Here is a 21,468-nt window from a genome sequence, read left to right on the forward strand (position 1 = left end):
TAGTTAGTAGTTGTTTTTAAGGTGTGAAAACTAGTAACTTCTTGGCCTTTCTTCCTGCAGTAACAAAGGCATGGACCACCTGCACTGCATGAAGATGAAGAACATCGTGCCTTTGTACGACTTGCTGCTGGAGATGCTGGACGCTCACATCATGCACAGCTCCCGCCTCCCTCGCCGCCCCGCCCCGCAGGAGTCCACGGAGCAGCCGGAGGCGGCGTCCGCCAGCGGCCCCTCCAACACCTGGACTCCCAGCAGCGCCGGAGTCGAAGCCCAGTGTTCAGATTAGAGCTCAGATCCGGCGACCTCACTGGACCGACGCTTTCCGGGAGCGATCTGCAGAGACCGATTCTCTGACCGCTGGTGAACCTTCGACACACTGTGCGCTGCTGCTGGTGAGTTCTGAGGACAGACCGGACCTGGAAACGATCTGGCATTCTGACACGCAGCGTCAGGACTTTCAACTTCTGAACTGTCGCTTCTGACATGTAGGGCATCGCAGCAATGGTTGTGGCTCACTCTGCCTTCACTGACACACAGTGGTGCGTAATTAAACTCCTGTAGAGTTGCTTTGTCACAAACTTTAACAGCAAAGAGAACGCTATCAGATTCAAATAGTATTTTTTCTATGATTTTATTTACTGAGAGGGAAAAGAAAAACTTTGCAAACCAACCTGGATCTATGTGAAAATGTAAAATTACGACTAAACGTTTTTATATAACAATGTTCACAAAAACATTTAATAAAAATAGATCTATAGTAGTGAAGAACCCACAAATTTTTGAACCATGAAAGATCAGAGTTCATGGTTCAAAAATTAGAAAAAAAATTGGGCAAAAATAAATTTAAAGGCCCCTCTTATAAAATCAGTTCCAAATATTCTACTTAAAATAAAAAAATTTATTTAGGAGTGTCCTAAAGTTGATTTGCAGCAATTAATCGTTGGAGTATCAAGACTCCATAAAAAGGCAATTTTCTGAAAGTGCAACATATTCAGAAACAAAACTACTAAAACTATTTTACATAAAAGATTAAATAGCAAATTTTAAACACGTTCCAGTCAAAACTTAAAATGAAAAATCTGCAAAATGCCACATTTTTTTTTTTTTTACCTGATTACTAAAGTAATAACTTGCAGCATTAATTAAGATTATTGACTGTTTGCAAATACGTGACTAAAATGAGGCGCCATGACGGACGTCTGAAGTGAGGATCGGGAGAACCGAAGAGAGCAACTGGAAAATGTTTTCCAGTTGTTTGTGTCAGTTTATTTATGGTTTCTTCTTGTTAGAATCGAGATAATCTGTCCGTCAACGTGATGCATCTGATTGGGGCTCAGAGATGGAGGCATTTACAGAAGTTGGTGTCGCCTTCGAGTACGACAGAATAAATCACTCTTCACTCATGGGGTCATATTCTTCCAGCCCAACCACAAGAAAACTTTACAAATTATATCTGTATTTGTTCTTACAGTATTTAGTTAATTGTCGAACTAGGAAAATATGACCTAAAGTAAAAAAGAAAAATATCTTAACCAGCAGGAAAGCCGTGAGAGTGCCTTGCAGTTACTCATCACACCACTAGGTGGCTGTAAACATATGCATCAATTAAAAATATTATTATAAATACGCACTTATAATTATAATTTTGGGTAAAATTCACAGACACACTTTTCTCTGTTCTGCTAGCTTACAAACCGAGCCGAACCTCCTCCCTCCTGACGTTCTGATCAAATTACCGACTTCCTCAATTCACATGATTTATGTCACTATGTCTTAAACAGCGTTTCCCTTTAAACCGGAGTAACATTAAAAACGCCCAAAACACAAGATGCTAACCAGTTTTTTCCAAACATGCTAGGCTAACATACTGTCTCGATGGTCACCAACACTTACAGCCGCCTTCTTCTATAAAGTTATGCAATAAAATGACACATTTGGTTTCTATCCCAGAACCTTCTGACCACTTTCAAAGTGAAATCAACTAAATAGAAGCGAAATCAGATTATAGATGTCTGTTTATAGACAGGCTCTGAAGGAGCATCATGGCGGAGTTTCACATAAAACCAGGTTGGATGTCTTGGTTACTCCTCTAAATAAATTAAATCATATTGTTTTTCTGTTATATTACATTTCATTTAATCTACAATACGAAAGTTTGACAAAAAATACATCTGTGTGGAGGCAACTAATTTTTCACAGCACTGTACATCAAGGCTTGTATTAGAATTACATTTTCTGCATAAATGACATAAAACCACTAGATTTCTACATCACTACTCACAGCTTTTTTTTTTTACTGCAGTGTAATTTGCAAACAGAAATGCCTTAAAAACTTGTTCGAATTTTAACAGAAACCAGAATTTTTGGGGTTTCTTTTTGCTGCTAATCCTTTAAAAATTAATTATGAATCAACGAGGCATAACAGAAATGTGCACTTATGACAAAAAAAAAAAGATTCTTAAACTGTCAAAAAAAAAAAAAAAAAAAAGAAAAAAAAAATAGAGCTCCAACCAATAAACTACCAGCATGATGAAGTCTTCTTTTAAATATTGGATTAAAAACAGTTATTTTTGTCTTTGATCCAAGCCACGTGTCTTCAGGGCACTTCAGCTACAAAACAATAAAAATGTTAAATGCTTTTCCAGTTTTCCTGAACTGGAAACTTTTCTTAGAAGGATCGTTTTAAGTTGAGTTTATGCAAATAAAGACACTTTTTAAGTGCTTGAAGACAAGCAGACATAAGATTTTGAAGTAAAAGACGGCGATGACATCACCGTGTAACTCATGACCTGCAAAAACTGACTGCAGAATAATCCATGTTCAGTTACTTTAGGTGATTTTTACCGGCGTCCGTTGATTGTTGGGTTTTAGGAACTAGAATTCTCAAATTCAGAAAATGTGATAAAGGACAGGAAATGTAAAAAAAAAAACTTGTAATGGGAGACAATACATTACCTAAACACAAAATATAAGGTCTTAAAATAAACGATACCGAGCCTGGCAGCCCGCCAGGCTTATAATACACCAGGAGAAACCCTGGAAATATTAAATATGCATTTACTTAAATAGTTCCACTCTAATAAAGTTACGACCTAAAACAGGAAGTTTCTTTTATAAACAGCTACAAACTTTCATCTTGTTTCACTTTCTCTATTTTTATGACTCAATAATTCAAAGTTTTGCTTTATAAATTTCAAAGTTTAACATCAGAGCAGGTGATACTTTTTATAAGCAGTAAAAACTATTTGGAAGTTGGATTTGTTGATTAAGCAAAGTAATGGGTTAGATTTAATCGTGGATAAACTCATTTAAAATGTTCATGTTTTGAGGTTATTTTAACAGAAAATACTCGCTGAAGTGTCCAAAGCATAAATAAATATCTGCCACTAACTGGTTCACCTGAGTTTTACAGAAATGCAAATGAAAGTTAGGATATCAGTTCCAACAGATCCCGTTATTTCTGAAGGTTTTGTGCCTCGTTAAAACGTTTTATGGTAAGAAAGCACTTACATGTATGGACTGAAGGAATACAATAAAAAGTAAAGAATGAAAAATCATTTTTAAAAAGACTAACTGAAATTGAAGCTCAATTGCAATATTTTCAAGCATTATTTGGGTTTATTCATTTCCACTTTGCATTTTATTGTGAGCTTCAGCTGTTTGATCAAAATGTATTCCTTTTGGTTTTGTTCTGAAGTTGAGCGAGACGAAGGTGATTTCTGTGATATTTTGCAGCTTTGACAATCACTAAGATTTACGGTTGTTTGTGCCTTCTGCCTTTTCCTTAAAACAAACCGTATTTTGGCTGTGTAGAAAAAAAAAGAACAGAAAACTGTCGATCTTTGTTCATTTTTGGTGAAAACTTTTAGTAATAAATGTTCAAACCTGTAATATTTGTCGCCTTCTGTTATTAAATCAGGCAAATGGAGAATGAAGGAAAACAATTAGGATTTACTAACAGAGAATCAGTCATAAATAAAAAGCATTACATTCTGTACACAAATAACCTGTTTACTAAAATGAATCAAATGTATAAAAACACAAATAAAATGTTTCTTTTAGCGGGAACAAACATAAAACAAACATCTGTGTCATTTTAAAGAAAAATCAGATTTAAATCTGACCCGAATAATAAAAACAATTCAGATTTTGAAATCTGAATTATTGATTCAGATGATAAAACAAGATGCATGATAAAATGTTTTACACACAAAAAAACTACAAATACAGCCTCTTCGACCCCTTATTTGTAAAATGAGTCTGGCAGTTTTACCATCTTTATTTTTCAAATTTCTCCTTTTGATTCAGAGTTTTTAAGCCTCAGAATGACAAATTGAAAAAGCATAAAAACATGTTAATAAAAATGTAATGCTGAGAAAAAAATTATTCGATCTCAAAGAATGTCAAGTTTTGAACCATTCTTCAAACATGATTGGAAATTGTAACATTTTGTCACATTTCAGCTGAAAACTTACAAGTTTTTACTGGGATTCTGTGTGATAGAAAATTATCAAAAATATAAATATATTTGCAGAGCATTTCAAACTAAATCCAGTGTAACAAATCAGAACTTTGTTTTTCCATATTTGGAAAGGTGGAAAAACAAAGTTCAATTCAACAACTTTGATTTTTATTTGCAGAAAATTTTGAAAACATTCCTCAGTTATGTACGACTGTTGATCTAATTAAGATATATTGATTTTAGTTCTAAATGTTTAGAAATGGTATAAATACAATTGCTAATTTACTTTTGAACTTCCATTTGATTCTCTAAACATAAAAAAATCACCCAGCTGTTTTTTTGGCATCTGGAAAACGAGCCATTTCAAAAACCTCCGGATTATCTCATCACTCTGCACCGTCAACTAGCAACCAACACATTTGGTCAGCTGGTTTTACAGCTCTGGGAAAAACTCAGAGCCTCCTGCACTGAACCAAAACCTCCTGGTTATTCTGCCAAATCCGTTTTTAGTTAAATCATTAGTTTTGCTGATTCTAAATTAATATGAACTTGTTTTCTTTGCATTATTTGAGAGAAAGTTCTAAATCTTTTTTGTTATTTTGACCATTTCTCATTTTCTGCAGATAAATGCTAAATTATTGCTTGTAATTTCAGAGACATGTTGTCAGAAGTTCATAGAATAAAATAAAGTTCATTTTACTCAAACATAAACCTATGAAGAGTAAAATCAGAGAAACTGAGCATTTTAATTTTTTCCAGACTTCTATATGCTATAAAATGGCTGCTGTTGACTTATCATCCAGAAACCACTTGCTGCATTCTTGTTGATTGTGCAGAAGGCTCTACTTCTGCTTTTCCAAGAGGTACAGTTGTATAATTGCTATAAATCTGTTTTACATACTAGCGTAAATGTTGCGTTTGGGGCATGGCCAACCACAGATTGTTTGGATTTAAAGCGACAGAGATCCTAAAACATCCTGGAAGAAGCTGAAAATAGGCAGAACTAGAATCTCTACTGATGACAGTGAAAACGTTTTGTTAATTCTAACCTGTCCAAGGAAGCACAATAGGTCGTCTTTAAAACATTCTCCTGAAAAGTCGTCCATGTTTTGTTGGGAAATGTCTTTCGTTGGACGCAAGCTGCCGTCAGGTGGGCGGCGGGCCGTTGGTGTAGTGCAGCATGGGGGAGAAGGACCAGGCGAAGTTGTTGGTCAGGGTGCAGCCCGGCTCGCTGTCCGACAGAGGAATCAGGCAGGGCAGCAGCAGGAGGAGCAGCAGCAGCAGCTGCAGGGGGAAGGCGGCTCTGAGGAGGCGGGAGAAGAACGATCGAGGTGGGGACGATTCCCTTCTGTAGAACAGAAACAGACGTTAGTAAAAGGGGAGTTAACTCCTGTATCACCTCTCCTCTGCACGTACCTCGGGGTGGAGGAGGCTGTTTTTACGTCTGCGTCTGCACAGCCGGGATCCTGGACCAGCAGGCGCTGCTGCAGGGTGCGGAGGTCGTCCTCCACCTTCCTCCTGAGCTGCTTCAGCTTGGTGCCCGTCACATGCAGCTTCTCCTGCGCCTCGTCGCAGTCCTCTGCTGCATCTTCAGGCTGCAGCTGAGACCACAGAGCCTGCAGAGACGCCTGGTGTGCCTGCCGGCTGCGCAGATCCGCCTGCAGCTCCTGCGCAGCACAAACAGCACGAGACATAAGAAGCTCTGCAGACGACTGAGCGACACATTAATCCATCGATTAACAGGCTGAAAACATCGACACAGCCTGCCTGTTTTATACAATAATAGAAATGCATTAAAACATGCAAGATAAAAATCAAGTCATTTTTTAAATCAGAAAAACATTTTTATTGCCTTAAATTCACTCATTTAACGTAGCAAAGGAAACATCTGCAGCTAAAAGATACTTTGAACATCAACATGAGAAGCTCAGACAAAGAGCTGATGATTATTTGGATTATCTGATTTGGACCACAGAACAAAAATCCTGACTTCTTTCTCATAATCCACCCTAATCTCAGAAGATTGAATTCAATTCTGCCACAAAATGGTCAGAATTCTGAGATTAAAGTTTGAGAAAAAAGTTGAAGTTCTCACTTTAATCTCAGAATTATGACTTCTTCTCAGAATACAATTAAATCTTCTGAGATTGGAGTAAAAATTGAGAAAAAAGTTGGGATTCTGATTTTAATCTCAGAAGACTAAATTAATTTTTCCAGTGGACATAATCTTCTTTGATAGGGAGAAAAAAAAAAGATTTCTCTCTTTTCCAGAATTTGGACCAGATGAAACTAAAACTTTGCCACTTTAAAAGTTCCAGGAGGAACACAGTTTACATTTTTTCATCTTAAATGTAAAATGCATATCTTTGCTTTTTGTTAAATGTTTTGGCGTAATTGCAGCTCTGCATATGTTGTTTTTTTTTCATCAAATCACCTTTTTCTCAGTCTGTAAACTCCAGTTAACATTTCATCAGTTACTAAATTACTAACTTATTACAAGAAGTGATTAATCGGATTAATCATTTCGGTCTTAACGCTTCATTGCTCATCCAAGTCTGTTAACCTGCTGCTCACCGTCAGCGTGTTTTCCTGCTGCTTCAGGTCTCTGACGCTCGTCTCTGGATGCTTTATGTCTATGCTGTAGCATCTGCTTTCTGCCTGAGCGAGCCACAGCAGCAGAGACTGAAGAGTTTCATGAAACTCCTGCACAGAAAAATTAATGTTTCAGAGTTCAACATTTCACGCCATTAAAGTCCTGCATTTACTGGAAAGTTGAACAAAAACAAGATATCATGCTTCATTGTTTATGGGCCTTTTTTGGAGTTTGACAATAGCAATATATTATCAAAACGTTCTGGCAGGAGCAGGATGTCCATAAAACTTGTGTAATGCTACTCTAAAACCCGATCAAGCGTTTTATACGGGTTTGACGAGAAATAGGAGAAACAGGGCTTTTAAAAGTGGGCAAATAATCTAAAGCTAATTTTCTTACAGCTAATAACATGTCTAAAAGATCCGAGGAAAACGCTTCACAGTCAGAGGAATAAAAGATCAGAAACTGAAATGTGATTTTAATCTTTTACAGATGTTTTACTTTATAACTTAGGCTCTGGTTTTCAGGCTGTTAGAATAAGAAAAGAGAACATTTCAATCAGTGTTGGGTGTTAAATTGCAGCAAAACCAGAAATGAAGAGCAGAAATCGCATCTATTTGAAAGATTCACTCTGAGTTGTTTACTAAACTCTTTCACCGAGTTCCTTAAATACCATTTTTATCACAGATCCTTTTAGTTAATTAACATTTTCCAAACTTTTAAAGGTGTGAAAAATGTGAAACTGAAAGTACATAAAGGAAAATTTTTATTTAAATTGGATTACTGTTGTTTTTTACCCTCAGTGATAAACAATATTTTAATAAAAACAAAGATTTGAAATAAAAGGAAACCAATTCCTGTTTTTGTTGGGTGGATTTTAATTTTCTAGTTTTTTTTTTCTTTGAGATTTGACTCACTTTTACTTCATTTTGCAAAGTTTAATAGTAAAAAGCTGACTAAAGGTTAATATTTTTACATGTTAGATTTAAAGTTGTTTATTTTTTCTGAAAATTGCAACATATTTTGTTTAAACGCATTTATAACCATCTGCACTCAGAAATGCCCTGAATTTCAAGAATTCAGAAAATTCTTGCCATGTGGTTGAGGGCCGCCCAAAATCATTTTGAGGGCCACTCATGGCCCCTGCCCCACACTTTGAACACCACAACTTCTGATTTTTCTGGTAGCAGAAAACCTGGATTTACAGTTATGATGTAGAAGTAAATTGTTAACTAATTTCTTCAAAATTTGCTGTTATGTAAGCTGTTTTCTAATATGGGTTTTTGCTTAATCTCCATATTTATTCATATTTATACTTTGTAAGTCGAGTCTGACGAGTTACAACTTTATTTTTTAAATATTAATGTTTCATCATAGCATTTAAAATCAATCATTTCAAATTCAGTACTGACAGAAGAAGCAATAAATCATCAAACAATGATCTTATTTCTAGCAAAATCACTCAAAAGAATCTGGAACAAACATCCAGAAAACTGAAAAACTGTCAAAACACCGAGTTCCTTTAACTCCAGACTAAAACCCAACTGTCTATAGTTGCTTTTGAAACATAATCAATGAAACAATCAATATTCTGATGTGTATAGCAGTAAAATGTAATGTTTCAATTATTGACTAATGATTTTTGTTGTTTTATGATGTAAAGCACTTTAAACCGTCTTGTTGCTGAAATGCGCCACACAGACTTGATTGATTAAAATTGTATTCAATCAGCACCAAAGTGATAGAAAAGTAGTAAACACAGAAGAGCAAAATTATAGAAATCAACTAAATAAATCTGTAAAGTTATAGTTCATCTAGTTTGTCTTAGTTTGAATGAAACCGACTTGTTAACATTAATTTGTGTTATTTATTAGTTGATGAATGAGTTTTGTTGCCACCTGGCAGCGAATCAGCTTCCTCCTCAGGCTGTGGTCCCAGTGCTGCAGACCAGTACACGCTCTGCTCCAGTCTCTGTTCGCTCTCGCCACTCTCTCCTGCGTTTCTGGAGCCTCCTTCGCCTGCAGGTTCACCGACAGCATGATGGCCTTGTAGTGGCAAAACACTTTCTCCATTTCCTGTAAAAACAAAACAAAGAACAATAAAAATCACCTAAAACTTCATCTGGATTAAACTCAAACCGCTACGGTGGGATTAAATTGTCACCTTCAGCTCTTTGGCTCTGGCCTCCATGTCCTCTATGCTGCCTGCAGGTTCAGACTGCGAGAGGCGCTCCAACTCAGGGATCATGCTTTCTAGCCAGGAAGTGACGTCGTCCAGATCAAAGGTCATTTGCTGAGGATCCAGCGTGCCAGACTGCTGGCTGCATCTGGACTGAGCCCGGAGCAGCTCCCAGCGTTCGATCACACCTGAAAACACACAAATATTAATAAACTCAGACATTTTTTAACACTTATTGGTGTTCCTATAACTGGGCAATATGGACTTAAGGTTTTTATTTTATATTTTATTGTATTACAAAGTGGCAATAAGAACTAATTATTGCTTCTTTTTCAGGTGATTGAATGGCACAGAAATCATAAAAAACACAAATATTGCTCCTGATGAAAATTTATAATTTGCTTCTTTTGGACATAAAGAAGTGTGATTCATATTACAAAAATGTTTGTAATCAAGTATTTTATCAACTACTCTGATGATTAATCTAGTAGTCAAATAAAAAATTGATAAAATAAAACATTGGTTAATCTACCATAACAGCAATGTTACTGTCAGATAACATCAGTCCAATTTTTCATATTCGAGCTTCCTTAAAAATAACTTATGTAGTTAAGAAAATTAACCTGTAACAATAATAGCTAATTTTCTAAGTTAACATGAAGAAAAGTTATAAAAAAATATAAAATTATATTAAATTCAATAATAAAGAGACAGGATCACAAATACGCTTATAAAATATCTATGCTCCAGCTTCTAGTTTATGTGTTCATCTTCAGGAAGTTTAATAGATGAATTCTCACCTTGCCCAGACATTTATAGCTTTTGCATTCATGTTAGCGACGGGATTTGATACCTTCGTTCGTCACACACAGAAACTCATCTACCAGCTACGTACCGCCATGATGCGAAGTGAAACATTCAACAGTTTCACTTTCAACAGTTTCACTTTCTTTGTGTCATAATCCTTTCACCTCTTCCACCACACGTGAAGGCAACACAGAACAAGAGACTTTAAAAACTGTACTGTTTTTTTTTTTTTAATCAAATATAAAAAGCCTGAGAAGCCTTTAGCTACCTGGAATATATTCAAAGAGGCACTTCCACTGGTCAAAAAGAGATTTGTTGAGACCAGAATGATATGAAATACATTTTCTGGTTCGTCCATAAAGCTAAACTTAACTTAAACATCAACTACAGAGACACCCGCCGCGCTCTTCACCGCCACCAGGCAGCAGCGTCAGGAGGAGAAAGGCTGCCGTACTCCAGACATCGCGCCCGTTATTTTAAAGATGCTGTTTGGTCCCCCGAAAAACCATTAAAACTGACATTATCATCAATTAATGAATCTTCCGAGACTGAACTTGAAAATTAGATGTTATGCTGCTAACACTTAGCATCAACTCAGACGGAAGTGAGAGTGCTGCGCATTATAAATAATCACCTGCGCTAACTAATAAAACAGAACTTAACGAAGCTTCGAGGCAGATTCATTTTCCTCGAGAAAATGCAACAATCCAGGAACTCGAATCAGTCGAGGAATCGTTAAAGCCTTACAGTAACTGCATTTAATCATATTTTTACTGTGAAAAAACAGTGGAACATTTAATTGAAATTTACTGCAACATTGATAAATCAAAATTCTCCTCATGATAAGAAGAAATTTATCATAATAAATGAAAAACAATATGATAAGCGATGAGTACTCCTATTAAAAACCTTCAAAAACACACTGACAATAATGTAAAATAATCTAATATTTTACTCAAGAAGAATAATTAAAAAGAGAGAAATCCATTAAACTCAATTTTAGAAATAAATGTTAAAAAAATTGACAGCTGTCATACTTATTGACTTCTTTGAGATATTAAAACTCCCTGTTACAGATGGCTAAAACTACTTTAGTTAAAAATATTTTTATAGGATTTTAATCAGAGGACTGAGATATTCAAATTATTTTGAATTAAGTGAACCACTTTTATGCGGATTTGTGGAAATATTCTGCATCACTATCCCACAGAAACATCCACTTGTTCATTATCAGTTTTCTGGCAGCAAGTTGTAGTTATTCTTTAAAATGGCCAAAGATTTTAAAGTTGTAACAAAGTTCTCATGTCCAGCTAAACAGAAACAGACCAAGAGCCTCACGGTTCCTCTGACAAACCCAACGCTGGGAATGACGTGATTTTATGTCTGTTGTCAAAATGATTCATTTCTGTCTAAATCAGTCAAAGTTTCTGCAGTTTTCAATTTTCCTGCCCCAACTGCAGTTATGCTCAAATATCTTCCTTTCTGACTTATAAAGACAAAAAATCCTCCTGCAGATTCACAAATGAATCAGTTAAATGAATATTTTTCAAATTTATTTCCTTTTGAACCGATTCCTTGACTGCATACATTCATAACTTACGCACCACCTGGTTTCTTTTACACGATTTCTGAAATTTTATGGCAGATGTCTGTTTTAAGTCCTCCCTCGCAGTGCAGACACTCTTCATAAATAATCTTTTCTGCACGGTAATCTCACCTGACTGACTGTCTGAGGCATTCAGGCCCGTCAAGCCGAACTCCTCTGGCTGCTCCTCGTCATCGAGGATCAGAGAAACTCTCTTTATGTTCTCGATGCTCCCGCTGCACTGAGACATGAGCCGCAGCTGGAAAAACACAACAAGTAGATCATCAGAGCCGACTTCTGGCTCGACAGCGAGGCTTGGCAGGCTGTATTACAGTCAGCTTTGGGTCCGCAGAGGGAACGGTGAGACGTACATAACCCTGCTTCAGAGGCGTGCTGGTCAGAGCGGGAGTCGGCTCAGCGTGTCCTTCTGGATCCGGCTGAGCTTCTGTGGCTTCTGGTGTTCTCCATGAACAATCGCGAACAGCCAGAGACAGGCTGGAAACTGCAAGGCAACATTTATTGGAAGGTTAAAGGAGACCTACTGTGCAAACTTAAGGAAAAAAGAAAAAAATGTTCAAGCAGTTCTTTGGCAATAAGTTGTTTTTAGTGTATGGAAAATGACTTCCAAACGCCTCCTGATATTTGATAGGCACTGACCTGTTGCCTAGCAACACCAGCCTAGCGTAGCCCTGTTAGCTAGCAACACAAGCGGAGATCTAGCACCTTTGTTCAGCTGGTTTAACCGCTGTACAATGGTTGCTGGAAAAGAAAAGTGTTTTGTTGTTGACATCCAGAAACCACTTGTTGTATTCTTCATGGTTGTGCAGGAGGCACCACTTCTGCTTTTCAAAGATGCGAGTGAAAACATTGATTTGAGGGGTGTGGAAAGCAGCAACAGATTTGGATTTGAAGTGACAAAAGGCCCTAAAACAGCTCATTCTGAAAGGAGCTCAAAATTAAACCTCATTATTTAAGAATTATTTTGTGCAAAAAGTGTAATGATCATGTTTTGTATAGACCATAGACTTATCTTAACAAAGTTAAATAAGCAACATTTACACTCACCTGTGAAAATGGCTGCAAACAGATGCGCAATTACATAACCATGCGTCTTTGAAAAGCAGAAGTGGTGCAGCGAGTGGTTTCTGGATAGTAAGTGAACAACAAAGCATTTGCCTTTTCCAGCAGCCATTGTACAGTGCATACAGCAGTAAAACTAGCTAACCAAACATGGGTTCCAACCTCGACGGGAATTTAAATCTTGACATCTTCTTAACTGAAAGCTTGAATTTAACCCAAAAATCAATCATTACTCTTAAACTTTAAGGTTTAAAAGACATAACATGAAAATCATGAGTTTGACCTTCAGGTTTAGTTCCTATAGGAATATTTTATCATTTTGTTCATATTTATTGTGAAAACCCAAAGGTTTACAGTCCACTAAACAGTGTGGATGTGCCTAATTTATAATCTAATGGAAGAAGTTTCCTGGAAGCATTTCCAGCACCCCGAGGAGCAGAGGTGTAAGTGGATTTACCACACAGAACATGAAGATGTGTAGCAGGTCTCGTTTGATAGTCTTTGTCTGTTTAAGTAATTTAATGCATCCAGTTTTTATAGTCACTCTTACAGTGTCCTCACTCACAACTGGATTACTTCAAATTTAAGAAGCGTGGGATTTATTTTTTTGACTTTTTACTCTATTTTTCTTCCCCTAAGCTGAACAAAATTGAAGATTCATCGACTTGAGGTAAATATCAAGGCCAATGCGGGTTTTGGAAATGAGACAAACATACCAATGACTCAAAATAATGGATTTTCTGACAGGCAGCTTCCAGGCACCTCAGAAATCAGTTCCTACACCCCCTGGAACCATCTGAGGTAAGCCGAAAAGTAAATCTCACCCTCTGGATCTGACAAGACGACAAACCTCCTTCTGTCTTGATGTCATACCCACGACCTCTTTCAAGAAAGTTCAGCCTGTCGCTGATCTTGATCTGATTCAAATGGTAAACTCATCTGGTGTTTTTTATTTACCCCAGGGCTTTACAAACAGGAGCTGATAAAAAAAGGGACAAACTGTAGAATTACAGGTCAATTCTAACCTCCCATTTATCAAACAAGTTATTGAAAAATATATTTGTTAATCAATCAAGTGAAGTGCTTCACATTATAAAAACACAAAAATACTAAGCCACTGCAGACACAGTGAATGATTTAAGCATTACATTTTGTTGTTGCACATCAAAATGTTGATTCATGTTTCATGATTATGTTTCAAAAGCAACTCTAAACAGCTGAGTTTTTAAGTAGAGATTTAAAGGAAGTCAGTGTTTCGGCTGTTTTGCGTTTTTCCTGGTAGTTCGTTCCAGATTTGTAGTGCATAGAAGCTGAATGCTGCTTCTCCATGCTTGGTTCTGGTTCTGGGGATGCAGATCAGAACTAGGAGACCTGAGGGGTCTGGAAGGTTGCTGTGACAACAGAGGATCTCCAATGTATTTTCTTAATAAGCCGTTTGTTGATTAATAAACAAACAGTTTATTCTCTGAGCTGCAGGGAGCCAGTTAAGAGTTTAAAACTGGTGTGATGTGCGCTAACTTCCTGGTTTTAGTCAGAACGCCAGCAGCAGAGTTATATTCTCTCACTTCCACAGCTCCGCAAAAACACACAAAAAGTATTTTTGGTCTAGTTTCTAATGCAGATATCTTAGCACACTTAAAATAAGACAAACCAACTTCAAAATAACTTTGTAGCTTGTTTTAAGTCCATGATTTCTTAATATTTATGGAAAATATTACTTCAATTGGCAGATAAATTAATAAATTAACCCCAATTAAAAATATTATTGTGAATTCTTTCTCTTAACCTGCACAACAATAAATAAAACATCTAATATTTTAACTTTTACAGTGTTTTTTTTTTAGGTCTATAAAATGTACTTAGCTTATTCTCAGCAAAGAAAATAAGAATTTTTTTTACAAACTTTGCTGTATTTTTCCAAATACATGGGATGTGAGTGACCAGTTTGCTTTTGAGTAAAAACTCACAAAAATGTTTGACTCAACTTTTATGAGATAAAAATAAAAGCCAAAGAGGTTAACTAAAGAACAAGCAATGTTTTCCGTTTAAGAAGAACTCTCATGCTAAAAAAATTATAAAACGTATTGAAGGGCCAAATTTGTGGCATTGTTGAACTAATGCAAAGGCATTTTATTTTGAAAATACCTGAGCATGCGCTGAAGTAAGCCCCTTCCTCATCCTGTTCTTCCTCTTCCTCCTCATCCTCATGTGATGATGACCCTCCCACGTCTCCGGTGTGGTCCCACTCCAGAGGGAGGGAGTCGACGCTCACCGGCGTCTCCCGCCCTGAGCGATCCAAAGGAGAGCTGAGCAGGTGAGTGGGCGTGGCTGGCAGACTCGCCTGGCTCCGCCCCAGCCACGGCCGACCAATCAGCTCCAAGCTCGACTCCAGGGAAACGGTGAGGTCAGAGATGTCTGGTTCCTCCTTGATCATCTGGATTAAAATAATATGAAGAGTAACACCACTGGTTTTAGTCAGGGGTGTCCAAACTTTTTGGCACGGTGGCCAAAAATGTCAAGTTGCAAGAGCGGTCACGACATTTTTATTACTTTTAATTATAATAACAGAATCTATTTTATTTTATTTTTAAATAAATAACTTAACAAAATATTTTAAAGTTGTGTTACTTTTGCATGAAATAACATATTCACTAAAATACTAATGAATATTGTCATTGTTATGCTAACAATGAAAACGACATTGTTAAAATTTTAGTTTAACAATGTTATTCTAAAAGTAACATTATTTTAAAAATATTTTTGTTAATAAAACTGTTTGATTAAAATATGAATTGAAAATAATGTTATTTTGAATATAATATTATTGGATATAACAACATTGTTATCTTGATTAATCTTTTAAGATTTAAAAATTTCAACATCTTAAATTTTAAGATTTTAACCACCAAAACAAGGTTAAGTTATTCTTGATATGGAGTCAAGGGCTGTCAGAAATATAATTATTTGTAGATTTGAAACAAATTTTTTGCCTGTTTCCCAAACAAAAAAACAAAAACAAAGAACCATCAAATCATATCCTAAATTGTTCATTTTTTCTGAATTTTTTGTCTCTTTTTTTTTTTTGGAAGAGTCAGTGATGTCAACATTTTTGGCTTGGTCACGATTAAAAACAAAATATGCTGCAGTTCTTTCATCCTGACATTTCCAAAAGGTTTGTACACCCCTGGCCTATAATAAGCATTTCTAGCTGAAACATAGCTAGAAACATGGCTTCAGGTTTCAGACACGATATTCTTTAAAATACCTAAAAAGTTCCTATTTTTGAAGTTCCAGTCTTTTGCTGCAGTATAATGGAAAAAATGTTCTCCATCTACCTTTTCTTTATCTGCAAACTTTACAATGAAAATAATCTCTAGAGTCATTTTCTCTACATGTCCACCCCGTCCTCAAACAGGTCCATTAGCTACTGGCCCGTTTGCAGCTTCATAAGTTTCCTCACTGTGGAACATAAATTGCAAACTGGCACATTTTTGAAAAGCAGATGTTATTTAAATATGTCATTGTTTTTTTTTTTTTTTGGATATGAGACAAGAATACAAAATTTATTTTATTTAGGATTTAGTGGAATTTAAAGGCTTAATATTCCGTGATATACAGTAAGGAGTGAAGTTCGTGTGTGGTCCAGCTCACCGGAGGTTGGCTGAGGCGCTGGTGGAAGCGGACCAGCCTGCTGAAAACCTCCTGGCAGTAGGAGTGAAGCTCCTCCAGCTCATCCTCTATCAGAGCCGCATCCTGAGCTGAACTTTTCTGGATCAGAGCCTCACCAAACACTATCAACCCGTCAATGCGTTCAGTGTTCAGGCTGATCTCCTTTTGGAAGCTCTGCCGGAAGATGAATGGACGAACGGAGATGGAGTCAGGAAAACCAGAGCGAGTAACACATGCCTGTTTATAAAATTTAAAAGAGCCCTCGTAACGAGGCGTAAACGAATCCTCCCTAAACCAAAACATGCAGCTTAAAGATGAAACCAGCAGCTTAAAAGTTTGACAAATTCTCTTTCAGAGGTAATAAATCGGGTATTTTAGATTTGTGTGCAGAGATGAAATGACGTGTGCCTCACATTGAGCTGTTGGATCTTCTGATGGACGTCGCTCTCGGAGAAATGCTCCACGTTTGTGAGCTGCAGGTCCAACTCCGTCAGCCAAACTAGCATACTCTCCCTGGTGCCTTCAAAGTCCTCCCGCTGGCTGGTAAAATACTGAGACAGAAACCAAAGCAAGAATGGAAGAGGGAGAATAAAATGAAAATAAACACAGAATATTTTGATCACCATAATTTTAGGCTTTTGGATTGGTGTAAAAACTGCTCATATGATGACATGGAAAAATTTTATTTATAAAATCAATACAACAAACTAATTTTTCTCTTTACTTTAAACCTGGGGTGTCCAAAGTGCGGTCCGGGGGCCATTTGTGGCCGTAAGAAAAATTTTGGGGGGCCCTTAATCACATTTCAAGAATAACCTAAGCTTTTTTTGTGGTTTAAAATCTTCAAATTTTAAATGAAAAATGTGATGTGCAACAAGAAATATTCATCTAGGGGTTTTGCTTTTAATTTAATTTATTAGAAATAGGGACTAAAAACATCCCGAAGCATTTAATAAACTATGAAAAATAAAGGTGAAACATCAACTGTTTTCGTAGCTAAAAAGAGAAAAAGATAAAAAATTTAGGATACAAGTTGCTTTTTTCTTGTTTTAATCTGTAAGCCCTGCTTATTTCATTAAATTTCTGTGTTTTGTTACTTAGCTAGTAAAAATAGAATGAAATAGTTTCTGTAATTATAAATAAAAGTACTAAACATTTTGTGGCCGCCTCAGTTGTTGCAATTTGATGTTTTTGACACCCATGCCAAAACGTTTGCACTTTTTAGTATGGGCAAATGCAGAAAAACATGGCTGAACTAACTCAAAACATTAATCTTTCTTTTAAACAGACCTAAATTATCTGAATTATAAATTTATTTGATAATTCTGCACCTGTACGGCTCACTTTGATACAGCAATAGCTCACAAGCTTCAGTCAATGCAATTAGGAAAATAAGCAATAAAGAAACTAACAAAAACATTGTGTAAAAAATAAACTGCAACAAACCTTTCAAATGGTTCAGAAAGTATAATGTAAAATACAGATATTAATATCGGATCGGTGCATCTCCAGTTCTGTGGAGACGTACTGCAGGGCATTACTGTGTAATCAATACCTTCAGCCGGCGTAATATGGAGGCCACTCGGCGGTGCAGGCTGTCCCAGCGCTGGTTTCCCTCTCTGACCATGGCTTTGAGCTGGCTGGCTCGGTCGGTGCGGTTCTCCCGGGCCAGGCGGCGGTACTGGTTGTTGATGAACTCCAGCTGAGTCAGGCGCTCATGAACCTGCCTTTGGAAACCCTGAAAAAGATAAAAATAAAAAACACATCGTTATTGAATCAGTAAAAGACTTTTCAGTGTGTTTTCCTATTTAAACAGACTGCATAAACTGTCTTTACATCCATCTATACTCTTGATGAAACAAACCGTTTCCAATTTAAATCACATTCAAAGCAAAACAAGATGACTAAAAAACAAACTAAGAGTCCACTGCACTGAACCCCACTGAAAACATCCTGGTTATTCCTCCAAATATCAATTTCTGGACTGAGTTAAAACATTAGTATTATTCTTTCTAAACAAATATGAACTTTATATATAAACGATTAGTCCATTATTAAATTAGTTGATTATTTCAATAATCGATTCAGCATGATTAATTGTTTCAGCTCTAATACTGATTCATTTATTTATTTTCAGTGGTTTAGTAGTTATGTAATCTCTTGCAAAGTCCAGGAACATAAAAATTTAACTGAATAGATTGACAAAAGTTGATTAAATCATACATTAAGTTTCAAAATAATACTTTTTTTTTTAAGCAAAAAAGCTGCAACTTCTAAATCTTAATGAGCTCTATTACAACGGAGAGAAATGTGTCATTTACTAAAACAACAGAAATTGACCTCAAACTTCTTCAGCTCTTCCTTGGCTGCAGAGTAGAGGACATCTGCAGAATTTGGGTTGGCAGCAGTTCGCTCCGCCATCTTGAGCCAATCATCAAAGCGGGAGTAGTCGTTGAGGAACTTGCACCACAAAGTCCAAGTTTCCTCGATTCTGCAAGAATACATCATGTTGAAGTTATAGAAGTTTATTGTGGCTGGAGAATTTGGTTTGCATGAATTATGCTGAAAATATGTAATCTGAAAATGTTTACAAGGTCGAACAGGCAGCTCGCATACATGCACTTTACTCACGAAAGAGTTACACTGTTTATGCTTCCTGCCCAAACTTCTTAAGAACAAATTAAATAGTTTGCTAAAAACAACGAAAGCCTTTCGCCAGAATGAAAGTTATTCAATACAAAGATAAAAAGAGTTTTTATACCCGATAGTCTGACAGACATGGTTTAGTTTGGGACTAAAATTGCAACATTTGCTACATTTTCAGCTGATGTGTTTTGTTTTCACCTTGAGTCAAACGGACCAAACTAAAAACATGTTCCTCTCCTCACCAGTGGGGGCACTGCTCCATGCTCTTGGAGCGGACCAAAATAAATTCACATATTTATTCAAACCGCTCCAGAGTTCACTTCAACCAAACTGAGACTCAGAATTCAATAACAAATACAGACCTCCCCAAACAAACCAGGCTTTCTAGCCAAACAAACAACAGCTGAATTAAACCAGACTAAAAAGTTTGGTGTGAATGCACCTTAAGTAGCATAACTGTACTTACCTGAGTCTTCTATCCAGAGCCAGGGCACAGATGGTTCTCCAGCGTTGGTCCAGGCTGCGGCTGGTTTCCTGCAGGGAGTCGCTCTCCGTCTCGGAGCCGCCTGCTGCGTCCTCATCCTGCAGCAGAACGTCGCACAGGCTGAGGACGGACGCAACGCCTTCGGTGTGCTGCTCCATGTCCCTCTGCAGGTCCTGCACAGACGCCAAACCAACCAGACCTCATGGATTAATTCAGCAGTCATATCAAACATTTGAATGTTCCTCAAGCATTCAAGCTTGATCAGAATATATTGATCAAACCAATTAAACTGTTGAAAAAACATAAAGAAATATCTGTTTGTGCTTTTTAAAATTTAATTTTGGACATATTTTCACACTGATCAGTTCCTCCAGGATTTCCAGATTTTTATTTGTGTTTTTTACCAATTAAAATCATGGATTTTGTGATGATAATTTAGAAATATTTGTAGGAAATTTTTGCTATATTTGTGCTGATGTATGTCTTTTTATTACTCATCTTATCAATCAGACTGTAACTTGACATCAAGTAAGGCTGACGCAGCATGTTGTTCATTGTGAGAAAATTTAGAAAAATCAGAACAAATGCGGGGATTTGTTGATTTTGTGTGAATCTTTCAGATTAGTGAAAACTGGAGAGATGTATTGATGTAATTTGGAGTCTAGAGGGCCACATTAAAAGCTACGACGGACCACATTTGGCCGAAGAACAATGAAACCACATCTCCTAACATTAAGCAAACAAAAAATGAGAATTATTAATGCTAAACAGAGAAAAACTGAGCAGCAAAGTGTGAGAAAATTTAGAAATTATTTTAATACTAAATACTAAAGATGCAAGGTGGGGGGTTGAAAGCGAGAAAAATAAGATATTTAGGAAGTGAAACAAAATCCAAAAAGGTAAATATAACCTCAACCAACATGGCAGGAGATGAAATTTACCTGGTGTTCGGCGAGCCTCTTCTGGATCTCATTCTCATGACAGACACTGTAGGTGATCGGCCGGGAAAGCTCAGCCTCGATGCGAGAAAGCCAGGAGCGAAGGTTGCTCATGTTTTTATCCAGCTGCTGCACCGTCACCAGAGTCTCCTTCAGCTTCCTCACCCTTAAAAAGATGTTGAAATAGACACAGTTGCCCAGTTAGTAACTTTTATTATTCATCAAACCTTAAATGGTTATTGACTGAGTGACCAAAACTCAATTAATGACTAATTTATTAATGTATTAGAGAGAGAAAGAGATGCAGTTGTTCGGAGAGCAATTGATTATTTGTTGCTTTTTTTTGGAAATGAAAATATTCTGAAATATTTTTAAGAAAGTGCTAGGCCAGAATAAAAAGAAAAAAGTAATACAATTAATAAATAAAACAGAAATGAGAAGAAAAAATACTGAAAAAGAAAAAAGGCATGAAAGTCCAAAGAAAAAACAAGCCAACAGGAGAAACTGAAGTAAGGAAACATGGGGAAGGAAGGAAGGGAAGAAGGAAGGAAGGGAGAGAAAGAGAGAAAAATTAAAGAAAGAAAGAGAGAGAGAAAGAAAGAAAGAAAAAAGAAAGAAGGAAGGAAGAAAGGAAGGGAGAAAGGAAGAGAGAAAGGCTAAACAGAATGTGAAGGACAACTAAAGAACTGAATAACAGAAAAAGAAAAACTAAAGTAGAAATGAAAAAGAACAAAATAATGAGAAAGGGAAAATAAAGTGAAAAATAATGTACTGCTGAAAAAGAGAGGAAGCTTTTTGCAAACATAAAAACTTCTCTGGTATCTTTCACTTTGTCGCACACAAAGCGCCACACTAGCTGCTGTCATGGCAACGCACAAGACAATAAACGCTTTCTGGAGGCTTAAAAGGCTGAAGTGTGCCCCGTTTTTGGAGTTCGAGTCAATTCCCCCGTTTGATCGTTTTCCCCTGCGGACGTCCAGCCGGGCAGGAAGACGCTTTCTGCAGAACGTCGGACAGAAGAACAAA

General features: G+C 36.7%; 2 protein-coding genes across 3 annotated transcripts in view; one reads left to right on the top strand and one right to left on the bottom strand.

Annotated features, from left to right (window-relative positions):
* esr2a (estrogen receptor 2a) overlaps window positions 1–3,891 on the top strand; it is a 33,919-nt gene extending 30,028 nt beyond the window's left edge. For both annotated transcript variants that reach the window (XM_055054411.1, XM_055054412.1), the window contains exon 9: window positions 61–3,891. In XM_055054411.1, coding sequence (XP_054910386.1) covers window positions 61–286 — 226 coding nt within the window. In that variant the 3' untranslated portion in view covers window positions 287–3,891. The remainder of the gene's footprint in view (window positions 1–60) is intronic.
* Window positions 3,892–4,296: 405 nt separating this feature from the next.
* Window positions 4,297–21,468, bottom strand: part of LOC129375380 (nesprin-2-like) — a 110,245-nt gene continuing 93,073 nt past the window's right edge. Inside the window, exons 98-111 of the mRNA XM_055054413.1 lie at window positions 20,446–20,608; window positions 19,487–19,677; window positions 18,715–18,865; window positions 17,930–18,112; window positions 16,788–16,925; window positions 16,357–16,548; window positions 14,851–15,139; window positions 11,997–12,127; window positions 11,758–11,884; window positions 9,219–9,421; window positions 8,954–9,130; window positions 7,037–7,165; window positions 5,879–6,129; window positions 4,297–5,810 (exon numbers count right to left, since the gene is read on the bottom strand). Coding sequence (XP_054910388.1) covers window positions 5,609–5,810; window positions 5,879–6,129; window positions 7,037–7,165; window positions 8,954–9,130; window positions 9,219–9,421; window positions 11,758–11,884; window positions 11,997–12,127; window positions 14,851–15,139; window positions 16,357–16,548; window positions 16,788–16,925; window positions 17,930–18,112; window positions 18,715–18,865; window positions 19,487–19,677; window positions 20,446–20,608 — 2,527 coding nt within the window. The 3' untranslated portion in view covers window positions 4,297–5,608. The remainder of the gene's footprint in view (window positions 5,811–5,878; window positions 6,130–7,036; window positions 7,166–8,953; window positions 9,131–9,218; window positions 9,422–11,757; window positions 11,885–11,996; window positions 12,128–14,850; window positions 15,140–16,356; window positions 16,549–16,787; window positions 16,926–17,929; window positions 18,113–18,714; window positions 18,866–19,486; window positions 19,678–20,445; window positions 20,609–21,468) is intronic.

Source organism: Poeciliopsis prolifica, unplaced genomic scaffold (assembly GCF_027474105.1).
Source record: "Poeciliopsis prolifica strain line A6 unplaced genomic scaffold, Auburn_PproV2 SCAFFOLD039, whole genome shotgun sequence".
Taxonomy (NCBI): domain Eukaryota; kingdom Metazoa; phylum Chordata; class Actinopteri; order Cyprinodontiformes; family Poeciliidae; genus Poeciliopsis; species Poeciliopsis prolifica.